The sequence below is a fragment of the Delphinus delphis genome, chromosome 18 (assembly GCF_949987515.2).
Source record: "Delphinus delphis chromosome 18, mDelDel1.2, whole genome shotgun sequence".
NCBI classification, from domain to species: Eukaryota; Metazoa; Chordata; class Mammalia; order Artiodactyla; family Delphinidae; genus Delphinus; species Delphinus delphis.
This window is the reverse complement of record NC_082700.1, coordinates 77,941,839-77,965,152: the sequence shown is the minus strand read 5'-3', so window position 1 is coordinate 77,965,152 and position 23,314 is coordinate 77,941,839. Positions and strand designations below refer to the sequence as shown.

General features: G+C 53.6%; 2 protein-coding genes across 7 annotated transcripts in view; both read right to left on the bottom strand.

The window, feature by feature from the left end:
- The window catches only part of TFDP1 (transcription factor Dp-1), a 29,948-nt gene extending 23,548 nt beyond the window's left edge, over positions 1-6,400 (bottom strand). For all 3 annotated transcript variants that reach the window (XM_069540020.1, XM_069540021.1, XM_069540022.1), the window contains exons 1-2: positions 6,271-6,400; positions 5,453-5,527 (exon numbers count right to left, since the gene is read on the bottom strand). In XM_069540020.1, coding sequence (XP_069396121.1) covers positions 5,453-5,464 — 12 coding nt within the window. In that variant the 5' untranslated portion in view covers positions 5,465-5,527; positions 6,271-6,400. The remainder of the gene's footprint in view (positions 1-5,452; positions 5,528-6,270) is intronic.
- Positions 6,401-19,872: 13,472 nt separating this feature from the next.
- Positions 19,873-23,314, bottom strand: part of TMCO3 (transmembrane and coiled-coil domains 3) — a 31,145-nt gene continuing 27,703 nt past the window's right edge. For all 4 annotated transcript variants that reach the window (XM_059995887.1, XM_059995890.1, XM_059995888.1 and 1 more), the window contains 4 exons: positions 21,826-21,976; positions 21,145-21,224; positions 20,305-20,454; positions 19,873-20,121 (listed from right to left, as the gene is read on the bottom strand). In XM_059995887.1, the coding sequence (XP_059851870.1) occupies positions 20,008-20,121; positions 20,305-20,454; positions 21,145-21,224; positions 21,826-21,976 (495 nt within the window). In that variant the 3' untranslated portion in view covers positions 19,873-20,007. The remainder of the gene's footprint in view (positions 20,122-20,304; positions 20,455-21,144; positions 21,225-21,825; positions 21,977-23,314) is intronic.

The window sequence follows — 23,314 nt, the reverse complement described above, 5'->3', positions numbered from 1 at the left end:
TTACGGGCTATGGTTTATGCAAGAAACGTGAATCGATGGACCCGTTCGCCAAGAAAGGGCCTTCGCTCTACAGCCAGGGGGCTGGGAGGGCAAGCATAGGTGTTTGAATTTTACAAGATGAGTTTAGGAATGTATCCTTTTTTATTATTTCCCAGTTTAGGTCACTTTTTCGGTAAGTGACCACCTACGATTCCCCAACGTGTCAAATAAACGCACAGCTGCTAAAGATGACACAGGAGAAGAGAAAGCCCGACTGGGGGAAACAGCGACAGCACACGGACGTGGACGGGGTAGACGTGGGACGCACAGAACGTTCACACGTGGGTAAAACCTTTGTTATGTACAACTAAGTGAAGATCCAACAGGAAGAACCTACAAACCCCCAACAATCCCCTCAGATGCCGCTGGCAGATGGCTCCTTTCTCTTGTTCTCGTTCTCCTGGAGCTTTTCCAACTCTGGCCCAACTAACAATGCATTTACGATCACGAGAAACATTCCTTGAACTTTTTCAGTAATTCACACTTGTTCCTTGCGGAACTTCTGCTAAAAGGAAAACCCAAGGTTTGTGACAAAAACGCCCGCTGGTGCGACGTCAACCAGCAAAGACAAACTCACGGCTGCCACAGTGAACCCCTGGGGTGGCGAACCCTCTGCGGGATGGGCCAGGAAGGGCCGGCAGGTCTGTCACCGGTGACTGGGCAGGGAGGCAGAGCCGCACGGCCCGCGGCCCGGTCCACAGGCAGAATCCCACCCTGGGTACCATCCAGCAAGCGCTCCGTGTCCCTCTGGGCCCTCGGTGACACGAAGTCATCTGTCGGGACACCGGGGTACAGGTGTCAGGAGGTGCTGCGTTTCAGGGCCCAAGGGAGGCCCAGGGGTTTCACTCTGTCAAACCAGAATCCCCTTAAAATCTGGATCCTGTGAACACAGGACCTTGATGAACAGAGTCCTGAGCTCAAACAACAGAGGCCGGGCTTCCCTGGTGGCACAGTGGTTGAGAGTCCGCCTGCCAAGGCAGGGGACACGGGTTCGTGCCCCGGTCCGGGAGGATCCCACATGCCGTGGAGCGGCTGGGCCCATGAGCCATGGCCGCTGAGCCTGCACGTCCGGAGCCTGTGCTCCGCAACGGGAGAGGCCACAACAGTGAGAGGCCCGCGTACCGCAAAAAACAAAAACAGAAACAAAACAAAACAAAAAAAAACAACAGAGACTGAGAGAAATAAGTCCAACTTCACCCTGGACCCTCGAAATCCGTGCAGCACATCTGCTCCGGGCCCAGATAGCGCCACCACTCTTGAGCCACCACCGCCGGCTCCCGTCCAGGCCCGCGCAGCGTAGACAGACTCCGTACCGGCCGTGCCCGTCTGAGCAGAGGGGCCGGGTTGAGTCCCACCTCCATCTGGGCCAACACGATGCCACACTGCAGAGGTCTGGCCCTCACGCCACGAGTGACCCAGGGCTGTGGCCCAACCCCGCTCCCCCCGAGGCCCAGCCCCCCTCAACAAACAGCACAGAGCCACAGGAGGAGAAGCCAGGGCTGGCGTCCGAGCAAGAACCACGCTGTTCTACGCTGCAGAAAAACGAGGCTTGCTCAACACCAAAGAGAAGGGCTTCCAGCGAGGGACTGTGTGCGGAAAACGCCCCGAGGGGCCACAACGCGCGTCAGGCTGGGTGCCGAGCCCCAGGTCCACAGCGCACCCCGGGCTGACTCGCTCACCGAGGAGCAGGGCTGAGAAAGCATCCTGGCTGTACCAGGAGACAGACAGCATTTTCCACCAGGTGCGACGCAGCCGCGGGGTCCAGGGCGGCACTGCTGGTCCTGCCACAGCGTCCTGCTCTTCACACGGCCTCAGAGTTTCTCCAACTTCACTCCGGGCAGAAAAAAGGTGATTCCGAGACAGGAAAAGCCCGTCGGCAAACAAGCACAGCAGTGCTGGCTGCACCGCTTTCGCCGCAGCGGGCTGAGCTCTCTCGCTCATGTCTCAAGCGGGAAGAGAAGCACCGTCAGCGCCCGGCGGGCCCCCACCTCACGGCCTGAGAGACACGGCCGGTCCCGCCAGCCCAGATCCCCTTCCGCGGCCCGAATCTCATCACCGAGGCCCAGGCCTGGGAAACAGCATTCAGGACGTGTGTTTCTAGACAAGCTCATTAAACCAGGCCTCGTTATGCATCCCTCACAAGCCTAGATTCCACGCGTGTTTCTTCGGTCTCCTGCCCTCAGTAACACAATCCAGGGGCTTTTCCATAACCTCACGGAACGCAAAGTGCAACCACAGAGCAGCTCCACGGTGAGGTCCCCGAGCCCTGACGGCAACTCACAGGCCCTTCCGGGACTGCTGGGGCCAAACCGCGGCTCACCTGCCCTCTGCCCCCAACCTGAAGCAGGGAGGGGAGGGTCCCAGGAACATCTCCGCAAACGCAGGCCTGAGATTTCACGAATCGACTACCCCCCACCTGCTCTTTTCAAACCTTTGTGACGCTGGAGGAGGACTGGTCCTCCCAGTGGGGACGCCAGCCCCGTGTCCTCCTTCTGAGGGTCACTCCGACGGCCGGGGCGGGGGCTAGTCACGGGCTCACTCCCTGCGGCCCCTCCAGTCCAGTTCTAGAACAACTACAGCCGCTACACAGGCCCTTTATCTTAAACCCACAGTCTTCCAAAGGCCAATGGCACCAAAGCACTCATCAGGGCCACAGACCCTGGGTCACTCATGGCGTGAGGGCCAGACCTCTGCAGTGTGGCCCCACAGACACAGGGACACGCGTCCACCACACGTTTAGCACGCGCACACGCTCAGCACACACACACTCAGCACACACACACTCAGCACACACACACATGCAGACGCACACACACGCACACGCTCGGCCCCCTACACGCACACGCTCAGGAAACAGACACACATGCACAACGTCAGACGCCATCCACTCTCTACTTCACACAACTGCAATTTTTAGTACGATGAGACATCTCTGCTGGTGACAGTTTTCACATTTCCTTCCACGCCTACATTCACCGCAGGAGCGTCCTGGGCACTGGAAGCCCTCCCATCAGGATCTGTCATGGGACCAGAGGCACAAAACAAAACCCACAGATACCCGGCTTCATAAATCAATAACCAATGAACTGCATTTCCACTCAGCAGGGTGACAAGTCCCCGTGGGGGAGGGAACAGGCAGCCCCAGGACGGCGCCGCCAACAGCGTCGCCACCACCTTCGACCCGCGCGCCTCTGACCCACGGGCCTCGTCGCAGGAAATCGTGGCAACACCGCCACGTGCACATTAAGGACAGCCCCTGAGCTCTGGTGTGAGTCCCACACACGAGGGCCGAGGGTCCCGGGAGCAACGAAGGGGCCAGGGAAGTTAAGGACGGCGCGGAGACCCACTTTCCAGAGGGAACGGTGGTGGTGAACCCCCGAGCCACCAGGCTTCTTTCCACGTATTGCCGGAAAATGGTTAAACGCGGGAATGACAGCGTTTTGTCCAGACGCCTTTTAGAAAAACACACGAAGACTTCACCTCTTCGTGCACTAGGCACAGAAGCCCCACGGCGGGCGGGCAGCTCGGCCTCAGGCGCACCGGCCTGTGCCCTCACCCTCCCGTGCCCTCACCCTCCCCACCCCCACCCTCCAGGGTTCAGGGGGAACGCGCCGCTTGCTCCCGACTCTGCTCCACCCTCACCGCCGGGGTCACCGTCACGGCTCCGGCAAACCCCAAACCCCACGCGAGGCCGGCAGCACGCAGGGGTCCTCGGCCCAGTAGGGCAGGACCCTGGGCCCGACGCACCTACGACGGGGTAGAGAGAAGCTCCAGGTACGCCCAGGAGACTGGCCCACCCGCAGGGGGACAGCCCACGCTGCCCCGTCCCAGCCCCTCCAGCCCCAGCAGTCCCCCACGGAGCCCCCAGAGCTCTGTCGAGCTGGAGTCCCAGCCCACCACCCCCTTCAACTCAAGGGGCTTTGATCTTACACGAGCGACCACACTGAGGCCCCACTGCTTAAGTTACCGCTGGCTGCCAGGGTCGGCTTCCCAGGCTCAAACGTCACACCCTCCTTAAGACTCAGGCAGCGGGACACGGGCCAAGCCCTGACCCGGCCGTGGCCTCCAGCCCGCCGACCCCCAGCCCCAGTGAGACCTGGTTCCAGCACACTTGACGGCCCCTAGCTCAGCAAAGGCAAGGCCACTTCACCTGCATCTCCTCAGGCCGGTATCACCACGGCGCCGACCTCCACGGCTGGTGTCACCTACTCACATCGCAACGGACGGTCCTGCATCACTCCACCCAGCCACCGGGCTGCCTGCGCTTTGCGGGGCTGTGTCTCCAGGAGGGACCATCGGAAGAGGCCGCTAAGCAGTCCTCCTCCTGCAGCCGGGCCCGGGGCCGTGACCGTCTGTCTCTACTTCCCCCAGACGCCCCGGAGCAGGAAGATGGCTCTCCTCCAGGGGTTCACACAGGAGGGCAAGAAACTCAGCCCCCGAACACCAGCCCCGGCACCGCAGCGCCCTTACTGCACGCCTGCTGCCCGGCCCGCGTCCTTGGGGCGAACATAGCAGAGAAGCAGGCACGGCCTTCGACCGACAGAGATGATAAACTCATACCCACAGACACCACACAGGGGCACCCGAGTCCACACACGCTGGCGGGAGGACTTCACACCTGTTATGTGGTCCCACAGATACAGACACATTTTACGCCTCCAGCTGTGTCTCGGGCTGTACTTCCGTGCAATTAATGAGTGAATAAGTCCACGGCCTCTTTTCCCTAACGTTCACAGAACAGCACATTCTGAGAAACACTGAAGGACAGAGCTGGGGTTTCAGTTAACTATTACCAAGGGTAGCACAGGGCTACACGGCCCATAAAATATATTTGGGGGCCTAAAAGCCTGTTTCTTGCAAAATGTGAAGAGAAATCACTCACTACGTCCTATAGCTTCATAACAAATATAAAGCTAAAGGAGAATTTTTTACCACATTTTGTCCATCACGGAACTTCACTCTTTCTGAGAAAAAGAGTTGCCGAAACCAGTGCTCAGCGCTTTACGGATCGAAGCTGAACTAGCTTCCCGCGAGGTACACAAGGCAGGTGCTCGGGGCGCAGCCCAGGGCCGGGCCCAGCCCTCCTGCACTCAGGGCGTCCTCCCACAAGGGCATGATTGATTTACGAGTTAACCGTCGGCAGGACCCAGAAATTGGGCTGCGACTGAGCCTCCTAAGGGAGCTTACCGCCCGGCGTTCAGGCCTGCGAAGCCCAGGCGGAGGCCGGCGCACGGCTCCACACAAGCTGTGGGTTTCTCCTCTTCTTTTCACCTTTACCTTGTTTCACGTGCTTTAAAAGCCTGAAAATCAACTCTTCTGTGGTTTATGTGTGGTCATTCTGAAACAAAGTGGGAACCTACCAAGAACACAGCACTAGGCAAACGTCTGTCCAGCAAGAAGCAAACATACTTACATCTTTTGCCATGTTACCAGATCCGTGAAATCGATGCTATAAATGTTCACCCTCCAGAGAAGAAAAAAGGTTTTTCTGGTAAGAAGAAGGAAAAACGAGGAATGAGTAAGGATGAAATAAGAAGTAACACCAACGTTCCCCCAGCACCACCGCTGTCCCCACTGCCCCTCCGGGTAGCAGGTGCCTTCCTTTCCAAACCCTCACACCCCATCCCCAGAGCGCGCGCAGCCCAGAAATGCCCCCTACCTTGGAGACTTTAAAGTCATCCCAGGCAGGGCAGCCCGTCAGCCACCAGGATGCCCGCCCAGCCTCCCTGACGCGCACAAAGACCCCGCGCGGATAAGCCTGGCACCGCGGCCCCGCGCACACGCGCTCCCACTGGCGCTCCCGGCCCACCCGCGACCACCGGCCGACCGGTAACTCTGACAGGTGGGCTTCCGGGGTCCCGGCCTCCGGCCTGTCACTAGGCCGCGGCCGCCACCCGCGAGCGCCCCCCGCGCGCCGGAACCGGCAGTCGGCGGGCAGGTGGGCCCGGCGCCGCCCGGACCCCGTGCCCCAGACCCCGCGCGCTCGGACCCGCCCCGCTCCGACCCCCGCCGGGTGCGGACGCGGACGCGCGCGCCGCTCCGCCTGGAGGCCGCCCGCAGGCCCCGCCCGGGACCCCGGCCCGCGACCCCGCTGGGCCGGTCACCTGGGCGCCCACGCGGCGGCCCTCGGCGCGCGGGGACCGGGTCGGCGCACGCGGCGCGGGGGCGGGGGGCGGCGGGGTCCGCGGGCGCTCAGCGCGCGCGCCCCTCCGGGACCCCGGCCCGCCGCACCTGGCGGGCGGTCGGCGCGCGGACACCGGGCGCGCACACGCGGGCGGGCGGGCTGAGGGCGGCGGTCCCGGCGGCGCTCGGCCGGGGTCCCTGCCCTGCCGAGGCGCCGGGGCGCGGGGCTCACCCTGCGAGCGTCGGGCGGCGTGACGTGCGCGGCGCGGTGACGTGGGCGGCGGCCCGGCTCCCGCAGCGCGCCTGCGCGCCTTTTCGCGCCTTCGGCTCCCTCCTCCTCCTCCTCCTCCTCCCCCCTCCCCTCCCCCTCCTCCCCCTCCCCCTCCCGCCCGGAGGCCCGCGCTCGAGCTCCGAGGGGATGGGCTGCGCCTGCGCGTGCCCGCGTGTGTGCGCGCGCCGACCGGGGATGGAGAGGAGGGCCTGGCCCAGGACGCGGCGGTGCGCGCGCGGGGTAGCCGGGCCGGGGATGTGTGCACGTGTGCGCACACGGGGGATGGGAGCCGGGGGTGCACGGGCGAGTGTGCGCACCCGGGGAACAGGGGCTGGGATGTGTGCACATGTGTGCGCACCTGGGGGATCGGGGCAGGGGGTGCACGGGCGTGTGTGCGCACATGGGGGACAGGGACCAGGGTGCAAGCGCGTGTGTGTGCACTCGGGGGACAGGGGCTGGGGGTGTGTGGCTGTGTAGGCACACGGGGAACAGGGCAAGGTGTGCAGGTCAGTGTGTATGCACACGGGGGCCAAGCGATGGGTGTGCATAGCCAGGGGCAAGGTATACTGTGCACACGGAGGACAGGGGTCGAATGTGTGTGCGCGCGTGCACGTGCAGATGTGCGGACTTGGAGGAGCAGGGTTCCAGTGTGTGCGCAGCGTGTATGTGTACTCGCGGAGGAGAAAAGCAGGCTGGGTTTGTGCCCGTGGGCGTGTATGGGCGGGTGCATGTGTACGTGCACAGGAGGGAGAGGAGGCCAGGCGTGTGCCTGTGCAGGTGCACGGAGAAGACCGGGTGTGTGCGCACGCCGCGTGGAGGGCCCTGTCCACTGGGTGCTCTCCTGCTCCTGCCTTGCCGGTGGGCTCCACGCCCACGCCCGGCCTCTGGCCAGATTCCGTGTCCTCGGGGCAGAAGGGTGCGGGTTTGCTCCTTATCGCCGGGTGGACTGGACCTAGTGGATACTGAGCCCTGGACACTTGTCCCTCCTGTAGCCCACCACCGGCAGGGCCAAGGGCATGGGGCTGGCTGCCGGAGACCCAGCAGAGGGTGGGCGGGGCCTGGGAGCCAGTGCAAAGGTCAGCGCCTAGTCAGAGAACTGGAGGGTGGATAGAAGGCCCCTTCCCTGCACCTAGGGTGTCGCTGCCCCCACCCAGGACTGGGAGCGTTTCACGATTAACCACTGTTATGCTGATTATGCCCACACCAGCTGGCAAAGCCACTCCAATCTTTTTTTTTTTCAATCTATATGATTGCACGGGGTCTTGGTTGAGGCTGGGCTCCTTAGTCGGGGCACATGAACTCAGCTGCGGCATGCGTGTGGGATCTAGTTCCCTGACCAGGGATCGAACCCTGGCCCCCTGCATTGGGAGCGCGGAGTCCTATCAGGGGATAGGGAAGTCCTATCAGGGGATAGCGAAGTGGGACGCCACCAGGGAAGTCCCACCACTCCAGTCTTGAACTGTTAATGCCCTGGTTAGCGCTGGTTTCTTGAAGAGCAGAAATCTTCCCATTCTTTCTGCTGATTAGTACACTGCACTTAGAGAAACAGGGATGGAGAGGAGAAGGGGGGAATAAAAGGCTTCAGAGGGACAGTCCTGCTTTCCTGCGGGCAGAGCACCTCGCTTCTCTGTGGTGAAATGCACACCGCTCCCCAATGGCCACCAGGGCCCCATGGTGTCGGAACCTACAGCCCTCCGTTCTGTCCCTCAAGTGGTCATGTGTTACTAGCCCCACAGTTCTTTCCCAGGAATTCTTTCTTGTTTACTATATTGGAATCTTCACCCCCAGACGGCAGGTGGAAGCCCACTCCCAGCCCTTGGACCCAAGTGCACAGCCAGCAAGCCTCTTGGTGACGGCTGGGGGCTCAGAGTGAGAAAGAAACGCTGGGCCAGAGTACGACTCTTAGACCTCTCCCTACAGAGTCAAGATTCCAAGAATTCAACCACATTGACACGGATAACTAGCTCTCATATTCAAAATAATTTCTGCGCAGAAGTCACTAGTGAAACATTCTGAACTCGCAGGAGCTACCGCAGCACTAAGTCTGCTGAGGCTGGTTTGCGTGGAACCTCCCTGCCTCCATAGTCAGGTGCCCCCCAGAGCCCCTGTGCCTGTGTTAAAAGGTAACAGAATACAATTTGGGGTTGAGCATCCAAAGGCTTTTTGCCACTGCCCCACCTTAAACCCCTAGGCTGGCAGAACAGTAACCTTGGTGTGTGGGGAGCCGCACGCCCGTGTTCATCTGATCGCTCCACGTCCAGTCTGCGTCGGGGGGTGTACAGAAGCACAGCCCGTAGTGCCGCTTCCGTTCAGTGCTGACTCGCTCCTCCTCCCAGGGGCTGTATCACTGCTGTGTCGTGCAGGACACCACAGGAAAATGGTGCTACTCTGTGTTTTATTAGAAGGAAGTGACCCGTCCTTCCCAGGAAAACGGCTCACCTCTCACAAGCTTCCTCTTTCTTTGGGCACCTGCTCTGTTGAGTCTCGGAGTGTGATATAAAGCCTTCCCCCACCCCCACTAAACTCTCCTTTAAAGAGAGAGAAAGTTTTCTAATCCCTTGAAAATCTGAATTCTAAATCTGTCTGTTAGATATCCAGTTTGTCTTCGGTTCCCTTCTCAATGACTGGCCTTTTCTCCAGCAGTTTTCTGTTTTCCACCTTCTTGGGTAACCATGGCAATGGTGACATCAAGAGGTGGGAAGACAGGGAGGGGGGCAGGGGCTCATGGGACTTACGGGCGGGGTTCTGCATATGGACAAGTGACATTTTCTCTTTCTTTGGCCAAATATCAATAACGGCATCTTTAGAAAATTTTTTTCTACTTATTTGTGTGTAACATGAAATGTAAGTGAATTGGGTGGCTGGATGACTTGTTTGCAAACCTCAGGAAAAATCCCCTGGTCCTCTCCCCACGGAGGTCGCCACTTCTGAGCCCCACCCACCGCCCAGACACACGAAGACGTCCGTGTTTCTCCCTTCCTTACATCACGACTCCTTTTGAAAATTTCTGGTCAAAGCCAAGTCCCCCTCTGGGAAGGAGGGTCAGTCCTCGGCCTTCTGGCATTACTATGTCCTTAGCACCTTAAACACCTGCACAACCACTTACAGGTTGAAGCCACGGTCCTTCGAAGAGCTCCCCTTGGATCCAACAAATTTTAGAAGATCACGGCATCCAATCTGACTCAGATGTACTCAAGCCCCTTTCATTCCTTTGCCCATTAATTCCGCAATTCACCCCAGTGTTCCCTCTGGGTGACTCGGTGTTGCTCCGGCTAAGATGACACCCAGGTTGTTTTCCACGGAATCCGACAATGTAAGGTTGGAGGCCCACCTCTCCTATGTCATGTCCTTCCTCGACAGAATCCATTACCATCAGCCAGGAGGAAAAGCGCCAGAGCCCACAGCACGACTTTAGGGAACTTCACTTTGGGTAGAACCAAAAGCCTTTGGTCATTTCCCCACTGCTGTCCACTTACCTTGCTGATTCAGAGAAGGGCCCTACAGCCCAACCTGCTACGATGGAGCTGAGATGAAGGGAAGTCAAATGACCCCAGACAGGTAATCTCAGCCTCTCCGATGCTCAGATTCCTTTAGCTGAGAAATAAGTAGATAGAAATATAGTTCTTTGATAAGAAGACAAGCCACAATTTCAGAAGCTTTACCTGTCCTACATTCCTCACTCACCTAACAGTTCTGAGGCCTGAACATGTGCCAGGTAGTATCTGAGTGCTGACACTGCACAGATTAATAAGACACGATTAGAAATTCCCTGGCGCTCCAGTGATTGGGATTCCGTGCTTCCATTGCAGGGGTGGGGCGGGGGAAGAGTTCAATCCCTGGTTGGGGAACTAAGATCTCTCAAGTTGCACGGCACGGCCAAAACAGAAAGAAAGAAGACACAGGATTGCTGAGAGTCGGACGGGAGAGACAGACCGCCACAAATGAAATACAACGCGCGGGGGCAAGGCTCCCTGCATGGTTGGAAACTGGAATTGCGGAAGCACAGAGCGAGGAGCGATTATGGCCCCTGCAGGCAGTCAGGGAGTGCTTCGCAGCAAAGGTGACACTGAGATGGGCTATGACCAGCTGAGGTGTGTGTGTGCGAGCGTGCACGTGCACACGTGAGTACGTGTGTGTTCCTGCACATGCAGAAAAGGACACATCTTGGAAAATGCCTGTAGCTGCTTACATCCGTGTCTCGGGCAGGGCAGCTACAACCAAACACGACAGACTGGTGGCTTATAAGCAACAGAAGTTATTTCTCATGGTTACGGAGGCCGGAAGTCCAGAATCGGGGCGCCAGCCTGTGCCGTTCTGGTGGGACCCTCTTCCTGGCTCACAAACGGCTGCCTCGTTTTACCCTCACAGGGCAGACAAGGTGAGCTGGCTCCCTGGCCTCTTCTAACACGGGCACTAATCCCATCTGTAGGGCTCTGCCCCATGACCTCCTTACCCCCTAAAGACCCCCACCGCCAAACACCGCCTGTAGCAGAAGAAAAATAAGTTCCCCTCTATTCTAAGTTCTAGGCTGTGGCCCTTAGATCAACAAGAGAAAAGCAGAAGGTGAACGTGTGTACCTCGTGTGTACAGGGGAGCACCTAGCGGAAGATGAGTAACTCCCAGAGTGGCTTAGAACTCAGGCTTAAAGACCACGTCCAGCTAAAGACAAAAGAAAGAAGGGTGCGCAGGAGGTGACAGGGAAATGCAGAAGACAAGTAAGGTGCCTGTGCAGGTTACACCCCAGTCCCCTTCACTGACACGCATTTCTCCTGACTTCCTCACCTACGTCCTCCTGGGACAGACAGAGTTCCTTTACGCATGTAGCTTTCCCAGGTGAAAGGGTTAGCCTCTGCCCTGTTCCCAGAGCTTCTCCCGAAGGAGCGGCATGTCCTGTCGCCTTTCACACCTCACTGGGGCTGCAAACGTTCAGACCATAACAGTCCTACTGGCTTAGCTGGGGCCACACCTGGCTGTAAGTGATGCCAGAAATGCAGCCGTCATTCTGGGTCCTTTACCTGCCAAGCATTTCAAGCTCTATAAAAAAAGGGGGCAGAGAGTGGGCGTGAGGAGACAATTATCAGTTTGTTCTGAACGATGAAGAGAGATTTGTGTTTCAGAGAAGTAAGGCACGTGGTGGGCAGAGGAGAGGTTGCAGAGCACAGCTCTGGGGACTGACTGAGAAGGGCCACAGAGTCAGGGGTCACTTGAGGTCTGGACTCAGAAACAACAACAAGGGCCGAGGAAGCTGGGCGCCCTCGGACGCCCACCCAGCAGCACCGGCGCACAGATGGGGCCGCGGAGGCTGGAAGGGCTTTGGAGGCACCCAGCCAGAGCTCCTGATCCAGAGTCAGAACTGTGCACAGGTGCCTCGGCCTGGGTGGGCCTCCTCTACTCTCCAGCTCCTGGTGGCGGTGCCTCTCGGGCTCCCAGGGTGGGACGTGGCACCAGCCTCCTGCCAGTGTTAATGAGGGCACATTTCCTCACTATAGGGAGTTGCTTCAGACACCAACAGCCTCCAAAACGCAGGTGTTTGCTACCAAGAGCTGCACCGGTGGATGCTGAGGCAAGGGGTAGGGGCAGCCCCCGGCCCAGATTCACAGGCGCCAGGCGAGGACCGGGAAGGTGGATGTGGGCAGGCTGGGCAGCTGGACAGACGGGATGGGTCAGGGAGGTCGGGGCAAGCATTCCTGACGGTCGAGTTGCAGAGGAACATGACAGTGAGACACGGACAGACGTTCAGGGCACAAGACCAGCACCCGGACACGCTCGGGTTGAAAACGTGCCCGTGCCGTGGGCGGCGTGCAGGGGCTGGGGTGCTCTGGGAGCTCAGTCCCCAGAGGAAGACAGAGGACGCACTCCCAGGAAGGAAGACCTGCTGGTCCTGCCCCATCCCCACCTGGTCCCTGGAGGGCTCTTCCCACCCCTCCCCCACCCCGACCTGTCGCCCTGCGATCACTGGACCCTCTTCCTCCCTGGCCACACTGGCTGGTGGCTGCAACCCCCTCTGTCCATGGCTCCTGCAGGGCCCCTCAGCTGTGCCTCTTCCACGGGCCCAGGCCGGGTGAGTAACCTCCTCCAGGTACCCACCACCTCCTACTGCAGTAAGTACCACCACCCACACCTCTGTGCACCTGCCCTCGCCCCTCACTACAGACAACGGAAAGTAGACCATGACACTTCCTGCTTAAAATTCTCCAGTGGACTGCCCCTGCTTCTGAGCTGGTGAGAAACTAGGGGCGCCTGAGTAAACAGACTCCGAGTACGATGCATTCTTTAACGCACTGCTGTCTCACAAAGTGGACGCGACGTCTCCAAGGCCCCAACTCTGGTGAATGTTCCACGTGCACTTGAGAAAAATGTGTATTCTGCTCTTGTTGGGGGGGTGCTCTACGTATGTCAGTCGGGTCTCAGTGCTCTATGGCGCCGTGCTAGTCCGCTGCTTCCGTGCTGACCTTCTTCCTGGGTGTTCTATCCACTGTCGAAAGTGGGGTGTTAAAATCCCCTATATTATGGTATGCTGCCTATACTCCAATTCCGTCAGTGTTTGCTTCGTATATTTAGAAGCTCTGATGTTTAGCATATGTACATTTATAACTGTTATATCTTCTTGGCGAATCTACCCTTTTGTCATTGTGACAAGTGACAAGAGACATTATATTATCATTATTATAATCATATAATGTTCTTCGTCTCTTGTAACAATTTTTTACTTAAAATCTATTTTGTGAGATATTAGTACAGCTACCCCTTCTCTCTTTCGGTTACAAATTGCAGGTAAAACCTTCCATCCTTTCACTTTCAACCTGTGTGTCCGTAGGTTGAGAGTCAGTCTTTTGTAGACAGCATATAGTTGTATTCTACTTTTTATCCATCTGCCAATCTATGTATTGTGATATGGGAATTTAATTCATATTAATACATATTTATACATTATTTTTTCAATAACATTTATATTTATGCATTTGCCATTTAAGTCATGTAGGAAAAATAAAAAGTGGAGTTGAGAATCAAAAATACAACAATATTGGCTTTTACATTAACCTGTGTATTTACCCTTCACGTAGGTCTTTACTTCTTCCTATGGCCTCTGGTTATTGTCTAGTGTCCTTACATTTCAACCTGAAAGACTCCCTATAGCATCTTTTGTAGAATGGGTCTAGTGGAAATGAACTCCCACTGCTTTTGTCTACCTGGGAATAGCTTACTTTCTCCCTTATTTTTGAAGCACAGTTTTGCTGGATATAGAATTCTTGATTGGCAGGTTGTTTTTTTTTTCTTTCAGTACTTCAAATACGTTATTCTACCGCCTTCTGACTTCCATGGCTTCTAATGAGAAACTGGCTATTAATCTTACTGAGAATCCCTTGTAAGTGGTAAGTCACATCTCATTGCTTTCAAGATTCTCAGTCTTTGTCTTTTGAGTTTGATTATAACGTGTTTCAGTGTGGATCTCTTTGACTTTACCCTACTTTGAGTTCATTGAGCTTCCTGGATTTGTAGATTCATATTTTTCATCAACTTATACACCATGACCAAGGGGAATTTACTCCAGGAATGCAAAGATAGTTCAACATAAGAAAATCAATCGATGTAATGTATCACATTAATAGAACAACGTATATACACACACACACGTGTATCTGTTAGGTACTTGCATGCTCTGACCTGTACACTGGACTCCAGTCTGTGCTTTCTCTACTGAGGGCCATGGGGTGTAGAGGCGTTCTCAGGTCGTGCCTTAGCTGTCTGCCTACATATCCATGCAGACTATCCCAGACGGTTATGTTAAAGCTGATGGCATATCAGTGCCCTCAACAAGGTGAAAACTTCTCTCTTCCGTGTGGGAGTCTGGCCAGACTGCTAAGGGCTGGTATGATGCTACATGGTCACACCTTCCCCTCTGATCTAAGTGCTCGTCACTCCTGGGGATCCTGCCGCAGCTAGTCTTTGTCCTGTGGTGTGGCTGTTGTCTTACTGAACACCACGATGTTAGCTCCAGGTGCACAAATAGTGACTTGGTATTTGTGTGCATATGAATTGATCACCACTATAAGTCTAGTTACAACCTGTCACCAAAGGTATTACATAGTTATGGACTATATTCCCCACACTGTACATTTCATCCCCATGACTCACTTATTTTATAATGGGAAGTTTGCTCCTCTTAATTTCCGTCACCTATTTCACTCATTCCCTCACGCTCCTCCCCTCTGGCAACCTGTTTGTTCCCTGTATTTATGACTCTGTTTCAGTTTTGTCATGTTTGTTCATTTTTAAAGTCCACATATAAGTAAAACCATACAGTATATGTCTTTCTCTGACATGTTTCATTCAGCATACCCTCTAGTTCCATCTGTGTTCTCACTAATGGCCAAGACTTCATTCTTTTCCATGGTACATAAAAACAACACATCTTCTTTATCCATTCATCTATTGATGGGCGCTTAGGGTGCTTCCACATCTTGACTACTGTGCATAATGCTGCAATGAACATACGGGTGCATGTATTTTTTTGAATTAGTGTTCTGTTTTCTTTGGTTACATACCAAGAGTAGAATTGCTGGGTCATATGGTAGTTCTCTTTTTAATTTTTTGAGGAATCTCCATACTCTTTTCCATAGTGGCTACACCAATTTACACTCCCACCAACAGTGCACAAGGCTTCCCTTTTCTCCACATCCTCACCAACGTTTGTTATTTGTAGTCTTTTTCACAGCAGCCATTCTGACAGGTGTGAGATGCTACCTCATTTGTGGTTTTGATTTGCATTTCCCTGATGGTTAGTGATGTTGACCAGCAGTGCCTGCTGGCCATCTGTATGTCCTCCTGGGAAAAATGTCTATGCAGATACTCTGCCCATTTTTTAATCTGTTTTATTCTTTTTTTTTTTGATGTTGAGTTGTATGAGTTCTTTGTATATTTTGGAATATTAACCCTTTATTGGATACATTGTTTGCAAATATCTTCTCCCATTCAGTAGGTTACCTTTTCATTTTGTTGATAGTTTCCTTAACTTTCATGTAGTCCCATTTGTTTATTTTTCTTTTGTTTCCCTTGCATTGAGACAGATCAAAAAATTATTGCTGAGACCAATGGCACAGAGTGTACTGCTTATGTTTTCTTCTAGGAGGTTTCAGGTCTTACATTTTTATGGTTTCGGGTCTTACATTTAAGTCTTTAGTCCATTTTGAGCTTACTTTTGTATATGGTGTAAGAAAATGTTCTAATTTCATTCTTTTGCATGTAGCTCTCCAGTTTTCCCAAAAACCACTTATTGAAGGGGCTGTCTTTTCCCCCTTGCATAATATATTCTTTCCTCCTTTGTCACAGATGAATTGACCAAGTAAGTATGGGTTTATTTCTGGGTTCTATTCTGTTCCACTGATCTATGTGTCTGTTTTTGTGCCAGTACCATGTTTATTGCAGCTTTGTAGTATAGTTTGAAATCAGGGAGCATGACACCTCCAGCTTCGTTCTTCCTTTTCAAGATTGCTTTGGCTATTTGGAGTCTTTATGTTTCCACAAGTTTTAGAATCATTTGTTCTAGTTCTGTAAAAAAAAAAAAAAAATGTCATTGGTATTTTGATAGGGATTGCATTTAATCTGTAGATAAACTTGGGTAGAATGATTATTTTAATATTAATTCTTCCAATCTACGAGCATGGAATATCTATTTGTGTGTTGTCTTCAATTTCTTTCATCAACGTCTTATAGTTTTTCAAGTACAGGTCTTTTATTTCCTTAGTGAGATTAATTCCTAGGTATGTTATTCTTTTTTTGATGTAACTGTAAATAGGATTGTTTTCTTAATTTCTCTTTCTGGTAGTTCACTGTTAATGTACAGAAATGCAACAGATTTCTGTATATTAATTTTGTATCTTTCCATTTTAGTGAATTTGTGTATTAGTTCCAATTGGTTTTTGGTGGAATCTTTAGGATTTTCTACATATAGTATCATGTCATTTGCAAACAGTGAGAGCTTTCCTTCTTCCTTTCCAATTTGGATGCCTTTTATTTCTTTTCCTTGTCTGATTGCTGTGGCTAGTACTTCCAATAATACATTGAATAAAAATGACAAAAGTGGGCATCCTTGTCTTGTTCCTGATCTTAGTAGAAATGCTTCCAGCTTTCACCGTTGAGTATAATATTAGCTATGGGCTTGTCATATATGGTGTTTGTTCTGTTGAAGTATGCTCAATCTATACCCGCTTTGTTGAGAGTTTTTATCATAAATGGATATTGAATTTTGTCGAAAGCTTCCTCTACATCTATTGAGATGATCATGTTTTGTGTTTTTTTTATTCTTCAATTTGTTAATGTGGTATATCACATTAATTGATTTAGATATTGAACCATTCTTGCATCCCTGGGATAAATCCCACTTGATCATGGTGTATGATCCTCTTAATGTGTTGTTGAATTCATTTGCAAATATTTTGTCCAGGATTTTGCAAATTCATTTGCAAATATTTTGTACGGAATTTTGCATCTATGCTCATCCGTGATATTGGCCTGTAATTTTCTTTTTTTGGAATATTGTTGTCTGGTTTTGGTATCAGGGTGATGCTGGCCTCACAGAATAAGTTTGGAAGTGTTCCTCTCTCTCCAATATCTTGGAATAGTTTCAGAAGAATATGTGTTCTTCTTTAAATGTTTGTTAGAAGTCACCCATGAGGTCATCTGGTCCTGGATTTTGTTTCCTGTGGGCTTTCTGATTACTGATTCAATTTCATTACTGGTCATCTGTCTTTTCATATTTTCTATTTCTTCCTGATTCAGTCTTGGGAGAGTGTACATTTCTAGGAATCTATCCATTTCTTCTAGGTTGTCCTTTTTATTGGTGTATCATCATTTATAGTCATCTCTTACAATCTTTTGTATTTCTGTGGTGTTGGTTGTAACTTCTCCTTTTCCATTTCTGATTTTATTTGGGCCTCCTCTCTTTTCTTCATCTTTTCTTCTCTCTTTCTGCTCTTTTTCTTTCCTTCTACTAGCTCTGGGGTTTGTTTGCTCTTTTTTCTAGTTCCTTTAGGTGTAAGGTTAGATTGTTTATTTGAGATTGTTCTTGTTTCCAGAGGTGGGCTTGTATCACTTTAAACTTCCCTCTTAGAACTGCATTTGCGGCATCTCATAGATTTTTGGATCATTGTGTTTCCACTTTCATTTGTCTTCAGGTATTTTTTTAAAATTTCCTTTTTGATTTCTCCAGTGACCCACTGGTTTTTTAGTAGCACATTGTTTAGCGTCCATGTGTTTGTGTTTTTGCAGTTTTTATTCTCATGGTTGCTTTCTAGTCACATACTGTTGTGGTTGGAAAAGATGCTTGATATGATTTCAATTTTCTTAAATTTTGGCAGACTTGTTTTGTGGCCTAGCATGTGATCTAAATTGGAGAATGTCTTGATTATCTGCAAAACTTCATTTCTCCTTCAAATCTGAATAACAGCGTTACCAAGTAGAGTATTCTGAGTTGTATGTTTTTTCCTTTCATCACTGCTGGGCCACACACAGGCCCAGAGGAAATGGTGATGGGTCAATGCTGGTATCTGGGAGGCAGGTGGTCTGCAGCCCCAGGTGCGGGGGTTAGAAGGGCTCTGAGCCTTCTGCGAGTCTGCAGGTGAGGGGAGAGAGAGGACAGGGGTTGACAGAGGGCTCTGTGAGTTCACCATGGGGGCAGACTGGAGCAAGTTTACAGATGGTAAGGACCAAGAGAGGTGAGGGTGAAGACACCGGTGAGTAAAAGGTGGCGAGGCCAATCCTGGGGCTGGAGCAGAGTGGGCCTGGTGGGGTAAGCCCCCACGGCTTTGGGGAGTCCTGATGGTCTAGACCTCTCCAAGGAGCAGGCTGGAGCAGAGTGGGCCTGGTGGGGTAAGCCCCCACGGCTCTGGGGCGTCCTGATGGTCTAGACCTCTCCAAGGAGCAGGGCTTTTCTAACAGCATTTCCTCTTGTCACAAAGTTGCATCTTTATTAATTACTTCAGTCTCACAGAGTGATGTTAGTTCCACATTTCAGGGAGAACTTTATGTCAGCACATCAGATAGGTTTCATTCAACAAAATTTAAGAGGTCCCAGCTCTGCTGTGGGTGCTGGAGATATAAGAGAAAACAGAACAACGCCGGAGGGAGAGGCACACAGACAGACACGGTGCAGGGTTACAGGCAAGGCAGGAGGGCTTGGTGCCTCAGCTAACACCTCCCACTCCGCCCAAGGATCCCGAGGGAATGGCGCCGTGTGGAATGATTTAAAAATGAATAGAACCAATGCTAGTTTCTAAAAATAAGCACGTTTACATCATTTCTCCATTGATTTACTTCAGACTAGATACAATTTACTTCACCTTAATGTGTTTTAGTTAGTATTACTGCAACCCATAATTTACATCTGCGATCCGTAATCACACCTAACATCTCTGTCCCTCTACACCAAGTGTTCTGGACAAATCATTGGGCCCTTAAAGGCAGTATTTATAGGAAAACTCAACTTAGGTGCCCCTTAGGGAAATGTGTGTAAGGATCAGATCTTCAGCTGTGTGGTTTTCTAAAATGGGGCACACTTTGGCCGCAGCTGTGGCTGTCTTGCCGCTCTGTCTCGTCAGAGCTGGGAGACAAGGAGGCTGTTGTAATTGCTGACCCCACTGTGAGCATGTGAGACTGGATAATATATGGAATGAAAAAAAAATCATCAAAAGTAAAAAAAAAAAAAAAAAGGGCACGTAATCACCAACACACTTTTCGAATTCAAAGTCAGAACTCAGCCTGTACAAGCAGCTCTGCGTTCATTTAGCCTCTATAAAAGTGAGGTAATAGATGACACACCTTAATTTTCTTTTTCTTTTGTTTTTTTTGGCCACACCATGCTGCAAGCGGGATCTTAGTTCCCTGACCAGGAATCGAACCTCCACCCCCTGCAGGGGAAGCATGGAGTCTTAACCACTGGACCGCCAGGGAAGCTCCCGCCCACCTTTTTTTTGCATCTTAATTTTAAAATCTGACAAAGATTAGTTCAACATAAAAATCTAATTAAAAAGACAGGTTTTCAATAAATTTCAATTAATTATACTGATCATAAATGATATTTATTAAGGAATGCATAGTCTTGTGATTCAAAACCAAATATTTTAAAAGAATGATTTACCTGATAAAAACTGACATGAAAGTATTGTTTAAAATTGTAATAAAAAGCAAAAGACATTTAGAAGAACTTGTCTCCTTTTAGAAAACATAGACTTTAAGGATTAAAAGTAACTTTCCAAACACATTCTGAGAATTAAAAGCTCACGTCACAGAAACATTTAATAACAAACATCGACCAACGGTTTACAAGTTGTACAATAAATTAAAAAGCCTCCTAGTTTTTTTCCTTACCAAAAAAACATGAACTGATGAAATAACAACAGAAGGTTGACATTAATTTCTGAAGAAAAGGCACATCCAGGCAAAGGAGTCAAGGCGATTTGTAAAACGCAGAGTTACATGTACACGGTGCATAATCACTGCGCGCAGAGGCGGGCTCCGGGAGACTCTGAGGCCCGGGAACGCGGTGCCAGTTCCGGCCGGTCGCCTGGCTGCGGTCCTCAGAGGCTGGGCCTCCTCTCGGGCCGCGGCGCACACCTGGCGACGGCCGCGCGCCACAGCAGCGGGGCCAGGAGGAGGCTGAGCGTGGTCACACTCAGGATGAGGAGGCACACCTGCCGGGGGCGGGGCGTCAGCGCGGCCGGGGGCGTGTCTCCGCATCACGGCGTGCGAGCCTCTGGTGCCCGGCCTGGACGAGGGCGCCCCCTTCCCCAAGAGGTCCCGGGGACTGGGGCGCCCCCCCACCCCAGCCCTACTGCCCCTAACAACCCCGCTCCACCAGCCGGGCAGAGACTCACCTCCCGAGAGATGATACGTGCTCTGCGCGCCCGGCTCCCCAGGACCAGAGAGAACTCGCTGACCTGGGCCAGCCCCGCGGCCACGATCCACTTGACGTACTGGCTGGTCTTGGGCAGCAGCAGAGACAGGACCAGGGCTGCCAGGGCGAACTGGCAGAGCGGCAGGTCACGCTCTGCCAGGCCGGGCCCGGAGCACCGCCCGCAGGAAGCAGGGCGGGTCCGGGGTGGGGGGAGGCCGCCCCAGCACCGCGTGGGAGGACGCACGGAGACACCCCGGGGAAAACCAAGGCCCTCCCGCCAAACGAGTATCGTGCAGCCTTCAGAATGGAAACTTTGTTTTCAACGCAACGTAAAGAAAGCGGAGGAAAGCAGCCTGCGGCGGGCAGTGCAGTTCAGCCGCCATCGGGGCACCGCCCCTTCTCATCCGCAAAGCCAGCGGCCACTACCCAGGCCACGCCCACTCCCAGACTCCCACGCTGACACGGGCACCTCAACAATTTGTAGTCACAGAGATCAGACAAGTGGAAAGTGGCGAAATAGTTCTCAGTGGCCGTGAAAAGGTACGTTTGCGTCACCAGAGCCGGGTTGCGGTTCTTTAGACTCACTTAGAAGTCAAATTACAGAGCAAGGGTGTCACTGGAGGATCCAGAGAGCGGTTTCTCCAGTCCCAGCTTCTGAAACCCCCGTTTTCAACACAAACTGAGCCGAAGGGCCATCCCGATCCAAGACGCCCCAGCTGCCGGGCTGCGCTGGGCGGGGGGCACACACAGGCAGGAAGCGGGGCACGTGGTGTGACAGGGGAAAGCAAAGGCAGGGCGGACTCGCAAGCGGGGGCCCTACCTTCATGGCCACCACCGAGAGCGTGAGGGCCAGCAGCACGGCGAGCTCGCGCAGCACGAAGGTGGGGAACACGTGAAGGCCTGGGGGACGGGCACGGGCGATCGTCTGGGCTGGGCGGCCGGCCTCCCTGCCACCCCTACATCCACAGGCTCCTCCGCCAGGACGGGAAGGGGCAGGGTGTCTCCCACCCACTCCACCCCGAGACCCCGAGCAGAGGGCCGGGTGACTCGGTGCTCCCCACCCTGTTTCCACGGGCTTCAGAACCTGCCTCTCGAGGCACCCAGAGTCTCTGGGGCTCTTGGACCCACCGAGCGGTGCAGGGTGTGAGCGAGAGGCCAGATGGCCGTGCTGTGACCACGAGTGGGACCGCCCCCCTCCACGGGGACATTCCCAGGGCAGCAGCCTCGACACACTAGTTTGATTTTTTGTATTAAAATTAGAATTTCTTCCTGCACTTGATGTGGACGTGCTGAAGTGGGCCTGCCACCCTGCTGAGCGGTGGACCCTCAGGACCACCAGTCAGGAGCCCCCGTCCCTCAGCTCAAACCTTCCCTCCTTCTAAGGTAGAGTCCCTCAGACCCTAGTCGCCATGGGGACTGTTTCTGCGGCACAAGCTAAGTAGAAACACGTGTGAGCAGATGAGACCCAGTGGGAGTGTCACCCCTGGAGGAGGAGGGTCACCTATGGACGCGAAGAACACGATGGCCAGGAAGTCGCGGACGGGCTCCACGCAGGACACGACCTCCTCAGCGACCACGTGGCCCTGGGAGGACACCAGGGCTCCGGCCAGGAAGCAGCCCAGCTCCATAGACACGTCCAGGAGCTCGGTGACCTGAGGGGAGGAGGACACAGGTCACGCCAGGTGCACCCGCCAGTGACTCTGCTGAGGACACACGAGAGGGCCTCTCGGACGCGGCGGGATGTCCCCATAAAACTGCGACAAGCCAGCTTCCCTGCCCCCGCCCAGGCCCCTGCGGCGTCCCAGGAGAACCCCACAGAAGGCACAGCAGGGGACGTCAGCTCACTGACCACGAGCGAGAGGAAACGGTCATACAACAGTTGCAACCATCGTTCGTGTAGACTGCTGCAGACGTTTTGAGTGGGACTATTTCCCAAGATCTAAGAATTTGTGACACACTTTCTTTACCCTGAATCAATAAACAGCCCAACTCCCCTGGCATTAAACACGTGGCACACAAAACTATTCCCCCACCCCCACCCTGGCCAGCGCCTAGAGGAAGGATCGGACACGGTGTTTAACTCGGGGAGGTAAATCCAGTGACGAGAGCAGCAAAGACAGATGGACGATGTTCCAGGAAGCCCTGCTGACGACCGTGTCAGAGCCCATCAGATGCCTGGGAGCGGATCCGACACAGCGCTCGCTGCCGCCGCACACATGACACACGCCGGGCAGCGCGGACACGGACGCGGGGAACCAAGGGCGCCTAGCGTTACGGGAGCAGTCACAGAACTCCCTGTGCCTGGAAGCCGACCAGCTGAACCCATCCCCGTGACCCAGAAGACCACGACCAGACAGCCTGCAGAGAGGGGGCCAGGCTGGCCGCCCGCCCACCTGGGGACAGCAGGGCGTCTGGGCCACCCATGCTCGGCCACGCGGCTTCTGTGCTGTGACCTTCGACTTCGACTTCACGGGGGTGAGGAGACGCTCGTGGAGAACAGGTCCTGACCACGGCCATCCACCCCGCGCTAACTCGCCTCCCGTGGATGGCAGGTCTCAGTGAGAAAAGAAAGCAGTGCGTTTCCAGAGGACAACACACAGCATCTCCGTGACCTGGAGCCGGAAAACACGTGTCACGCAGGACCCTGAAGTGCTGCCCTTAAAGAACGATCACAGCGCCACGCTACAATTAGGAACTTCCGTTCAAAAACACGTCGTCAAGAGAGTGAAAGGCAAGTCACAAACTGCAAGACATTAGCAAAACTGTATCTGACAAGGAGTACCATTCAGCCGTGGGAAGGAATGAAGCACTGGCACGGGCTACAGCTTGGGGTCAGCCTCTGAAACGTGCTGGGCGGGGAGAAGGGCACGGCCACCTGGGGAAACCAGCTGCGGTCACGCAGGCCCACACGGCCCGGGCCTAGACCCGCACGTCCAGCCTCACTCCCACGGCCCGGAACGTCTAAGCACAGACGGCGCGAGTGAGCGGCG